Below are 12,811 nucleotides of genomic sequence, written 5' to 3' on the forward strand. Positions count from 1 at the left end.
TGTAATGTATTTTGCCATAAGAGAAGAGGACGATGTTGTTTTAAAACGGCAGAGAATTACATTTATGATGGAACAAAATTTGATCTAGCATCCACCAACAAATACGGTTCACTGTGTATCATGACCTATTTTCCCACAAATGCATTAATTATTGTGTGGAGCTACCACATTGTCATAAAGACTTCATTTCAGAACGTCCACTGAGTACCCTTTATATATATATATATATATATATATATATATATATATATATATATATATATATATATATATATATATATGTGTGTGTGTGAGTGTGTGTGTGTGTGTGTGTGTGTAAGTATGTACATATCTATCAGTTCCTGTCACTCATCTTTTAGCTTTCTATTAGTATTAATTTATTGTAATGAACTATATTTCCGTTTCCCTCCCTTCTATGTAATTTCGCAAATATAGAATATACATTTCCATCCACATCAGGAAATAATGATTCAAAGCTGAGATAAAGTACCGACACAATAAACTAAAGGAATTGATTGTTGTGTTTGTTGTGATTTCCAGGCGTAATTTGAGGATGCAGTCGATGATGTTGTCTATTATTCTACTTATGTGGTTTCTTCCTAGAGGGTGCTGGACGCCACTCTGGATGTCTATTGTGGTCTGGTCAGTTGTACAATTCAATTATACAGTGATAGATCATTAACATCCTCGTCACTGAACACAGGAAATTACATCCTCTGCTATCTGCTACTGTTTAAGTCTAACATTTTCCAGAAAGTAATCACTGTATAACATATATTAATGCACAAAGATGCAACATTAGACGATGTGATAATTTCATACCAGCATACTGGATTATGTATCTCTTACAGATAGTGCTTTGTTGCCTAATTTACGACTTTTCAGAAGGACGAATCGTGCAGGGTATAATTGGAAGAAACTTTTCTTTTTCTTTGACATTCAACAATATATGGAAGGATAGTATTCAGATAACACATAACTCGTCACTTTTCCTTCGGGTATGGCCTGCTTATAATTTTTTTTCCCTGAGTGCACAAGTTGACCGGGTAAAAGTTTTGGTAGATACATCTGCAAAAGGGACCGTAACGGTGACTGTTAACTATTTGAACATCACGAAAAGCGATAGCGGGATATACAAGGTGATACAACAATATAATGCAGAGGAACTTGACATCGTTGTTGTAGAAACGATTGGTATGTAGCTTAAATTTTATTTTGTTATAATTTTCTCCATAATAAAACAGGAAATCAAATTAGGTTTGTTGCCACAAAAAATACAAGTTATAAATTATAGCCGTGTTTTTACTTTCTGTATATAACCAAAACGTTAACTTCGAATTAATTCTTTTAATGTACTTTTCGAGGAGAAAGTTTCAAGTTATGTTTTAATAAATTATATCTTCGTCCCTACTTACATGCAGTAGTAATAATGCTAATTTTCTAGGGCAATTTAATTAACATGTTTCATCGTCCTCATGGACATTTACACAGCGTCATTCCTATGTTGATACAGACCTTGTGGCATGCCGATATATAACAGATTACTTTCAGAGTTCTGGAGACATACGTTTAAAAATTTGCAAGTATTCATTCCAGAAGCCTTTTCTGGTAATTAATTGATCAGGTCCTTAAAGCACGGAATGCTTGCACTGCCATCGTTGAATAAATAATACAGAGATATTCTACGATAGTGCACGTGTGAACGAAAAACAAATTGTTACTTTATGAGGTATTCCCCAAATATTCCTTAATCCAACATCATACGGTATGAATACAACTATTAAACTTCCAGTCATGTAAACGCTTCTGGGTGCAATTTGAGCTTCTGTTATCCATTCAATCTAGTTAACTTCAAACCAGTTTTGGGGACTAGATAGGGTTTATTCAAAAATTCTAGTAAACTGTTTTTGTTTATATAATACTTTTATAAATTGCAGAAAACATTAAATTTAATTTATTCAGAAATGTACATTTCGTAATGAGTTCGGAGTATTATTAAAATATAACCAGATTAAAGTGAGGAAAGTTAAATGAAGTTATATTTACTAATATTGTCAATAAATGAAATAATTCAACTATGTCCTTCACTTCATCTGTGGCAATGTTTCTGTAGTACCTCGCAAATAACTTTAGATAAGCGTACAGAGGTAACATTCTCCAACTCATTGTAATATTTGGCATACCAGTTCGGATTCATTCATTTAAATATTGCTAAATTTTATATTCGTCATTGAAACGATTTAAATGCATCTTTCTTAATTCTAAAATCCTCAACCAATCCTCTTATTTTTCGCAGACTTGATGCAGCGTTAGAATGTCACATCTAGACCACACGTGCCAAGATAACAAAAATAAATTGGAGACAAGCTATCGCTACCGGTGCAACATCCGCGACAAATTCTCAAACAGATTAACGAATATTAACCCATACATTAAATACTCAAAATGTTTGAACTACATTGAAACATATTGTTTTTTTACTTACATTGAAAACTGAAAACCTAACAAAACTTTTAATTTGACAAAAAATTAACATTCAAAATCTTACGGATACATAATTTGGTTATAAAATCTGGAATGTTTATTCAGTACTGTAATTACTTATTAAAATTTATATTTTGGGTGCTTAAGAGGCATCTAGAGGTGTCATACTGTATTTCAATTCGTAAATGAAAAATATTAACATGATATAATACAGATTTGATATGTTCCATGTAACAAGCAAACAAATTAGACAAATACTCAAAACACGGGTATGAGTTGATATTTTGTTGCTCGCATATATACCTGACTCATACAGAACTGAAACCTGAACTTCGATCAGAGTGCATGCCTTACTGGTGTCGCTGTGGATGTTACACATCCAGTCAATTGTATCGACTTCCATCCTGTGGGGCGCGTTTTATGATGACAACTCATTTCGAAGCTTGATAGTGACTTACCACCATAAAATATTTTAGATTTTAAATAAATGCGGTTTCAATGACAGTTTGGCCCGCAATTTTAAGGATTTTATATTTTCGCCGTTGGTATTTTATCATATAGACATTGTTACAAATTGTGAAAACACTACAATCTATTTTGTTTAGATTATCTGCTTAATTCTGTATGGAAAGATATATTGTGCTAAAAAGTTTTTGATTTTGTATGTTTATGTTTTTGTAATAATATAATTGTAACAAGCAACGTCTGGAAATATTTTGTCCACGTAACGGTACATGATATACATAAATTCATTCATCCACGCATGCATGCTAGAACACTTCGGTACATACAAAGATACAAACATACATGCATACATACATACATACATACATACATACATACATACGTACATACATTTATTAATTTATACGTGTTTTAATAATGTCACATGATAAACACCTTTGCCATATTTCATTGTTGAGTAATCTTATAGTTATATATGGTAACCACATTAAGTTTTAATAATCATGTTTGAGCCTTACTACCATAGAAGAAGGATCTATGGACTAGCTGAGTAAATTTTTAATCAATAAGAAAATGTATGGTAGGGGTACAGTAACCACATCTTAAGTGCAACTTTTAATGTACTAAACATCGTGATGTTCTCTTATGAAGCATCAAAGGACCCTACTTAAAGCTGCACATAAAATATTGCCGTGATCCAAAATTAGTCCGGATTAAGTTTATTGTTCCATGCAAAATTGTTATCCCGTTTCTTCCTGGTACTGAGAAAATTGCATAATGTCTATGATACAAGTTACAAAGGCATAAAACGTATTGCATATTCATATTATAACAAGATAGGACACTTTAATGTACTCATGTAAAATTAAAGTTTAAATCACGGGCATGTATTTTTTGAAATATATGATGTCAATAATAAGAGATATAATAATAATAATAATAATAATAATAATAATAATAATAATAATAATAATAATAATATTATAATGATAATAATAATAATTATATCTTACTTAACATGCAATATTTATGTTTATTTACTGAGTAGTTTTAGTACTCTTCGTATGTCAATAGTTATGTAATTATTATTTTGCTATAGAAAAAAAGGATTTATGGATCAATGACAGTAGTTTATAATCAGTGAGCACCTGGATATTAAAGATACATTTACTAATATACATGTATTAAACAACATGTTGTTTTGCTCAGGTAGTTAAAAATCACCATATTCGATCACTGCAGCGTAAACTAATGCCAATAGACTTATATCAAAAGATGCAATGGTCTAAGAATGTTGATTTTATCCTGTCTAATAGTCTGTCAGAACTGTTCCTGAAATTTCTACAAAATTCGATCATAAGTCTGGTAGAGGTCAACTTATATTTGTAGACAATGCATTATATATGCAGAATATTACATGACAGGACAATATAATGTTCTCAAGCGGAGTTAAAAATTAAATCAAAGGTTACTGTTTTAAAAACGTTGTATCTCTTTATATTGTCTGTGAGTGAACAAAAATCGTTTCCTTGATAGTCATGTGTATGTATTCTGTATTATTTGTTCAATGTTACGTTGTTTTTTTATAGCTGTAATTGTGCTTAATCGTAGTCCAAATTCAAAGTCTTTGTGTGCCCGACATTTAGTAAACAACAACTTTCCTGTAGGTACGATTCAAGAACAATGGTCTACAGAAAGTTTATCACATTCCTTATTATAACTTTAGTAACAAACTTTGACTTCTTTATAACTTAGAATGGAACATTCCATTAAGTTCACGGAGGATTTCCAGAAAATGGTAATTGCGACCTAGATCAAGTAGTTGAATATATAATCTTGTCTTCTTGAAAAATTACTTATTCGTGCGATAACGTATAAAGAATAAGTCATGTTTATTGTTGTGCAAATGTTTGATTTCTGTATAATTAATTATTCGAATCAGTCTTCTCTGGAATTAAAAAGTGCTCAATAATATTCTGGGACAGAATAAAATAAGCTTGAATTTTAGTAAATTCAGACATTGACCTATTACATTATATTATTTTGATTTATCAAAGGACTGTAAGAATATCACCACAATTCAGGCCCATGGTACATAAGTACATTTGTGACTACATTATATTTTTGGGAACACCATTATAATTTAATTGGAACTTTATTCATTAGGACTTGTGATAGAACAGTGTGAACTATACGGGATTTAAATCACATTACCGTTCGTTTTTAATAATGTTTTCACATTGTATTCAAGAGACATAAATTATTCGTTGAATTGAAAAAGATTTATTACTTTCCACTCATTTTGTTACTTATTTTAAAACCATAAAGTGGTAATAGAAATTTGATGGCCTGTTCGGGAGATAATATTTTCTCTAACTTTTTTGCGAATTTAAATTAATTTGTTTAGAATTTTACAAGTCCCGTGAATTATCTCACATATATTAGAAATGATTAAGGAAACCAGCAAGCGTATATTAAGTGGGCTCAAATTTATAACTTTATCTTAAATCTTACCAAGAAACAGTTAGAGTCATTGAAAAAGAATGCACTGATCCATCTTACCATACATTATGATCTTTCTGATGTGAAGGCATTTTTAACGAAGCAAGAATTAAACTTGTTTTGGTCCAATAATTGGTGGAAAATAATATTTTGGGATAAAATTGCTTCGGATAAATTTTCGGGATCTCACTTGAAATTTATGGAATTAAAATTAAAGCACAATACGGAAGAGAGTTAAGAAATCTTGAGCGTCAGAAACAGGAAGGAGAGAGGCAAATGCGGTTGAGGAAATAGAGGCAAGTGCAATGATATAAATATAACAAAGAAAGACAAATGCAGTTGCATATAGAGTAAAGACAAATTTAGTTACATAAATAAGGAAAGTGAGAGAGAAAAGAGATAGACAAATGAAGCTGCATGAAAGAAATGCAGTTGTAGAACGAAGACATATAAAGAGACAGGGAAAGAGGAAACAGAGAAAAGTAGTCGCAGAAAGAGTAGAATAGAGTAGAGTAGAGAGAGAGAGAGAGAGAGAGAGAGAGAGAGAGAGAGAGAGAAATATAACAAGTCGAAAGGGATTTAAATTTAGATTTAAAAAAATAGAGGTACTAAGTTCTCGCCATTCTCCAACTTTGCACACTGGTTCAATTTTTAATATTACTAAAAGTTTATGTTAGTTCCCCCATTAAAGAAAATGAAGCAGAATCAACATTTTCCTTAAAAATATGCTGAAAATTTGACATCGTCAAAAGAGCATGGGGATCTATTAATATAAGTTGTACTTACTAGCAAACCTCGTGATGTCTACACTTCCATGCCAACACAGCAAAGTGCTGAGAATGTTCTGGTTAAGGAATTTATCTTGAAGGGTTGTGAGTTGGTACCTGAGGCATGCCAATAAATGCTTAGGAACTATAAAAATGAAACTGGATAAACCCATTTAAAAAGGTCAATTGTTTGATCGGTGGTGGTCAGCAAGCAAATTATTTGACGAGTTCAAGAATTGCGTCCATAGTGGCGCTAAGATGTACTTTGATGAAGAAATGTAGAACACTGTTGAAAATGCTTCGCAAACAATAGGGGTTTATTCCTTATCTCACAAACAATTTTGTTGTCAGTAAGTCTTATACTCAGGATTCTTCTGGTAAATGGCAATTCAATCTAATACAAGCAGTTCTAAATTTATCTGGAGCAACGTTTGTGAATCAAAATTCTGATAAGAATGTTCAGACATTCTTATCTGTTTTTACGTGCATCTATTGCAAGAAGAAAGGGCACGTTATTACAAATTCCCCAACGATTGAAAAATAAGCAACATAATCAAGATAGAGCTTTTGCAAATGCTCTTATATCTAAGAGGTCAAGGCCACGGTTATTTATTGAAAGAAATCTAATGTTGCGGCAAACAAATCCCAGTCTGATTTTATTATGGATAATTATGAAACGTTCATATCGAAAGGTTCTATTTCACTTGTGTCATTCTGCAAAGCCTGTCCGTATTAAAATGTTAACGCTGCTTGTGAGAATATTTTATTATTAAGTAAGTGCCTTTATCTGAGAAGTCATTTCCTCATGTGTTTCTTATTCATGGAGTAGAGTGCAGCTTGCTAGTGTTCCTCTCGATTGTGTCAATTTGGCATCAGATTTAGTCACAGGACCCGTGACAGTAGTAACAGTGAGGTCTTTGTCCATCGAATGTATTCATTTCTTTTTAGACAATACTATAGCTGGAGATAAAGCTGTGGTTAATTCACTTTTGACTGACAAGCTTCGTTTGGATAAAAAATTCGATGCTATTGAAAACATCCCTAATTTATACCCAGCTTTCGCAGTTACTAGAGATGTAGCAAGTAAATCTCTTAAAAATGATGTTGATCAAGAACTTATTCAATTGCGTGAAATATGCATTTGTGTGGCATTCATGAAGTCAATTTTGCTCAATCAAATGGTATTAATCACAGTGATCTTCTTTTTACTACTCATTAACCTGATCCTAATCAAGTGACAAAAGAAAATCATTATTGTCTGGCGTGGTCATTAGGCTATCAAGTTGTTGTTCCTAATTTGTATATACTGGAAATTCATAGTGTATCCAATGAACATCCTTTGGCTAGTAATTTAGGGGTCATTAAGTCTTATCACAAGATCTTGAACATTTGTATTGGTCGAGAATTAAAAGTTATGTTTTTAAATACTTAAAATCTTCTCACACTTGCCAAATGGTTGAAAAATACCACAGGCACATGTGAAACCTATTACAGCATTTGACGAAATATTTAGTATAATATTGGTACACTGTATCGGTCCCATAACTAAAATCAAGTCAGGCAAATAATAATTGATGACCATACTGTGTACGTAAAATAAAATTTCCAGAGTTTATTCTTGTGAGGAATATTAACACCAAAACCATCTTAAAAGCTTTCATAAAGAAGATTACACAGTTTATCTGTTCTAAATCTGTCCAATCCGATCAAGAGTAAAATTTTATGTCGGGACATTTCCAACAGGCCTTGCATGAATTAAGCAAACAACAATTTAATCTTCTGCCTATCACCCTGAAGCCAAAGTACCTTTAGAAGGATTTCATCAAACTTTAATACAGATGATTCGGTCACATCTATTTGATGCCTTACCGCAACGATTGGTAAGAAGGTGTACATTTACTGTTGTTTGACGTCCGCAAATCAGTTTAAGAATCTCTAGGATTTAGTCCCTTTGAAGTATGTTTTGAACATACTGTCCATGGGCTTTTGAAGTTTTTAAAAGAGAAATTTCTTTAAAAGAGAATTCAGAAATTAATCCTTTTGACTATGATTCTAATTTCAAATATAAATTATCCGAGGCTTGTGAAGTATCAAGAACGAATCTTCACTCGATTCAGCAGTAATGAAATTAAGGTAGGACATAAATAAAAGGGAGAGGAGTTCTCAGCTTGGTAATTAAGTTCTTGCTCTCTTTTCCATACCTCAAAATCCTCTTCAGGCTAAGTACTATGGTCCGTATACAGTCCATAAGAAAGTAACAGACTTAATAATACCAGTAACACTCCTCGGAGGCGAAAAATGACAACGTTTCCATATAAATATGTTAAAGTATCATGTTCATAGATAGTCCTGTTAATCATTCATTCAGTTTTGCTGTACCTGTCCCACCCAGTGTGGATTTATTTGAAAAAACGAAATCGGACTGTAGTGACTTTGGAGTTACAAATTCAGTAATTATGCATAACCTGGCCCAAAGACGCTAACATCTACGTACACCAGTAAATAAAGAACTAAAACAGCAGAAAGCGAATAATGCAATATTTGGCTTTAGATGAATATTATAGGAGACTTTGCTTCCTATTTGTCCTTAAATGCTGAAATTATGACAAATTTGTTGAGTAAGAACACACAATTTCGTTGGTCTGAAAAATGTCGGGATCCCCTTGATAAGTTAAAGGATATGCTTAAGAATGCACTAGTTCTTTCAGTTGAAAAGGTCAGTCAATGGCTTAAAATGTATGTTTATTGGGGTTGGTGGAGTGTGAGTTAAAAAGGAACAAAAAGGTGTAGATCATCTAGCGCTATTGGTTTTTAATAAGAATTTAAATTTGCTCCAGAGAACTTATTCCGCCCTCAAGAACGTGCTTTTAGTTTTGATATTGGCTTTTCAACACTTTGAAGTTTTACAAATCCAATACTAAACCTACAAACTTCAGCACCTTCTCCGATTATTGTATTCAGTGTTTCCAGGCCCCTTACTTTGATTGCATAGATCTTTCTATTTCTTTATGTATATTTAATTTGTATTATTTGTTGGAATTTCCTTAATAATATATTTTATACATATGACAAATTAACCATTCCTGAAGAAAGAAGAAAAAACATATGAGGCAGAAATCACTTGCATTGATGATTAGAAATTGGTTGATTAGAATTATTTATTAGAATCATTCTTCTCTGGAATTACAAAGTGCTCAATAATATTCTTTGACAATTATGAATCTGAAATCATAGTGAACTCAGACAAGGACATCTTAGTTTACACCATTGCAATACATGAAAAGACTGGTGGCATGTCACCACACGTCAGGTAATTTGTCCATTATTACACTAGAAACTACAGGCTCATCAACAAAGTGTTGGTTCTTTTTTTGGCTTACCACTACTATATATATAAAACTTTAGTCAATAGGATTTTTGAAAGAATGATGTGGACTATATTCGAATTAAGTTAATGGTATCGTATAATGGTTTAAACGTTCAGTTTGTAGTCTCGGTAAGTAAATTGCGTGTTGAATAATTCCAAAACCTCTTAGGTTTAGCCATTTTCTATTACTTATTTTATCATCAGAAATCATGATTAATTCAATGTTTGATTGTCCTCATTTTTAAATTCATTTTGGGTTCAATTATAAGACAATTTTTTGTAATTGTTGATTTAACAAATTTGACAATTTTGATTTCGTAGTTTCACTTGAACAAGTATTTATTATCGAATGTAGAATGCAAAACAGTACACATTTTCTCTTAAATATTGAACTGTTGCATTATTACGTGTCAATCGAGGGAATTGTGGTTAATTCTCTTCATATACTATGATACATGTTGCATACTGAAAGGAACATTTGAATCAGAACTAAAAATGCATCCATATGCAATCAGGGTTCGTTTGTCAAAGCATAACCTTATATATGATATTGTTTTTATCATCTAAAATAATATGAAACATCTAGACAGCTGCTTATTTTCGACTCGTACACAAAAGCTATACATTTTCATCTTTTTCATGCTCTATTCTAATTACAATATGCACGACGAATAAATAAGACAAAGAAAGATTATAGGCCTATTTGTTTTGCCACGGGTAAATGGCTGCACAGTTCAGAAGTTAACTGACGGTTTAACATGTCTACCGTATAATAAACTAATGTCTGCTGGATAAAATAAGATAATTATTTCATATTAAACTTATTAAATTCGCATATTTTCTGATACATCAGGTATAGTTCGAAGTGTATGAATCAAAGAAGCTCTTTTTATGTTTCGTAAAGGATAATCCATGCAATATTCACTTTTCAGAGATCACACCTTACACAACTATGACCACTGCACAGGAGGACGAAGGTAAAGCTTTTTGTAACTAAAACTCTTTTCTACTACCTATTCAGCTCCGATAAAAAGTTAAACATGATGGGTAAAAGAGCGAACTATTACAAACCTCATATGCTGAGAGAGCGGGAGAAAAAAAAGACATACAGGCAGTGGCACAACGACAGTAAGAATAGATGAATACAAAATGTGCTGAAGACAAGAAATACATGTGGAAAATGCGGTGTCGTTTGTTTATTTATGTTTGGTTAGAATTGCTCTTGTCTTTGAGTGTTCTGATTAAAAGAGAAATATTTTAAGTAAAATGTTAAATGGCTACTTATTATTGGATAAATTTGATTATATTTTGGAATATACACATATTGCGCTGAACAGGCAGTATATACGTTGTGTATCAATAACGTTCTGTAGTATTTATTCTGTTTGTTGCAGGAAAGGTTCATTATGCGGTCACAGAGTTGAGCCAGAAAGGGGATAATGAATGTACATTTGTTGCAGATAAAACTATTTTAAAATTGTTATTTTTCTAACTTTATTAAATCATTTGACAAAGCAGTTATTGACTTGTATGATACAATAATTAATCCACTTGAAATGTCTTCATAACTGGAATTATTTATTCATTAAAAACTAAGCAAAAGGGCAAAACCTTGACTATTGCCTGTCATGATATGCATCCATACAATATTTCTAATGCATCATCTAGTAAAGCTAATGAAACCTTACTTGAATGATAATATTCCTGCTGAAGGTTGGTGGAGAAATGACAATTAGTTGATAACATTTAACAGCACACCAACACATAAAATACTACTGTCTGCCCAGTTGATGAAGTAAGGTGCCTTGCACAGGGAAACAAAACATTATCAGGTGCAGGCTGGTCCTGACTGATTAATCAACATTTAGGAATTGCAAGATGCGATTTATTACAAATCTGTTACATTGAGAGACTAATATAATAATAATAATAATAATAATAATAATAATAATATTAATAATAATAATAATAATAATAATAATAATAATAATAATAATAATAATAATAATAATGTAATAGGACAAAGGAAACCATCCCCGGATATCAATTATGATTACTTTTGTTTTCACCTTTTCGGCAGCCTTGTTACCCTTATTGCCGACGAATTATCCTGTGTTCCCATACAAATGATTAATATTGCACAACATCAAACACGTGTTTTTGATTGGTCAGGTCTGGTATCTTATGGCAAAGCTACAGATGTAGATTATTATTGCTGAGGTAGTAATGTCCCTTGCCCAATGATAGCCACGGTAGCCGACCTCTGCTATTGTGATAGTGTAATTGGAACCTGCTCACTATAAGTTGCCGAAATGGCGCACATTAACAACAAGATAGCAACTGTGCCTCTTGTATATACATTTGAATAAATCAGAACGTCCATACAGTAACTGATTTGTTTCCTTCAGAAATCAATAACTAAACGATCACATGACTTACTGTTTATGAATAGTTTACAAATGCACGCATTCATTTATTTTTACAATAACGTGTTTCACTTTGAATAAATCTACAACTAGAAGTAATTTTTTGTTAAAAACTTAGCTGAAGCAAATATTTATCATTTTACTTCAGCCTATCATTACGGCTTACAGTTAATATAAATGTATCCATTTCGAGATTTCCCATGTAGAATATTTCTAGAAAATATACGGGGATGTTAGACTCTAACGTGGGTATTAGACACGAATGATTCCATAATAGGTTGATTTGTGCTTGACTTCACATCAGCACATTAATATTCTTTCATGTCAGGTCATTGGAGAAATGTACATTACCCATGGATAAAGATTGGTATACAATCAAGACTGATCTTGCTCTATTAAAAACATTTATTGCTAGAGAACAATGATTTAGAATATGTTATGCAGAGGGATCTGGGGACATAAACAAGAAAGGCATGTGCTGCCACTAAATAAATCAATAAATAAGTAAAAGTGAATAAAAATACCTCGCATAAAATAAATGTCCGTATTTAGAGATTTTGTTTCTACAAGTGTGGTCATTCCGCTTACTAAGCAGAAGCAATATTTATGTATGCAATATTTACTTTTTTCACAAAGGGTACAATCATACTATGACCACTGTTATTACCCCTGAAACGAAATCAGTGGTTACAGTATACTTGACGGAACTCATGTAAGGTACATGCATTAACGTTCTTAGTACAGTTCATTCTTAAAAGTCATCCGCTTACACGTTTAATAATAATGTCTAGTGGAAACCT

At 32.0% G+C, this 12,811-nt stretch overlaps 1 protein-coding gene across 3 annotated transcripts in view; it reads left to right on the forward strand.

Annotated features, from left to right (window-relative positions):
* Positions 1 to 562: 562 nt before the first annotated feature.
* The window catches only part of LOC149793191 (uncharacterized), a 51,496-nt gene continuing 39,247 nt past the window's right edge, over positions 563 to 12,811 (forward strand). For 2 of the 3 annotated variants that reach the window (XM_089967143.1, XM_089967145.1), the window contains exons 1-2: positions 563 to 1,194; positions 10,518 to 10,562. In XM_089967143.1, the coding sequence (XP_089823269.1) occupies positions 837 to 1,194; positions 10,518 to 10,562 (403 nt within the window). In that variant the 5' untranslated portion in view covers positions 563 to 836. The remainder of the gene's footprint in view (positions 1,195 to 10,517; positions 10,563 to 12,811) is intronic. The other variant, XM_089967146.1, reaches the window with a different exon arrangement.

This window comes from Sinohyriopsis cumingii, chromosome 8 (assembly GCF_028554795.1).
Source record: "Sinohyriopsis cumingii isolate HCF-2022 chromosome 8, ASM2855479v2, whole genome shotgun sequence".
Lineage (NCBI taxonomy): Eukaryota > Metazoa > Mollusca > Bivalvia > Unionida > Unionidae > Sinohyriopsis > Sinohyriopsis cumingii.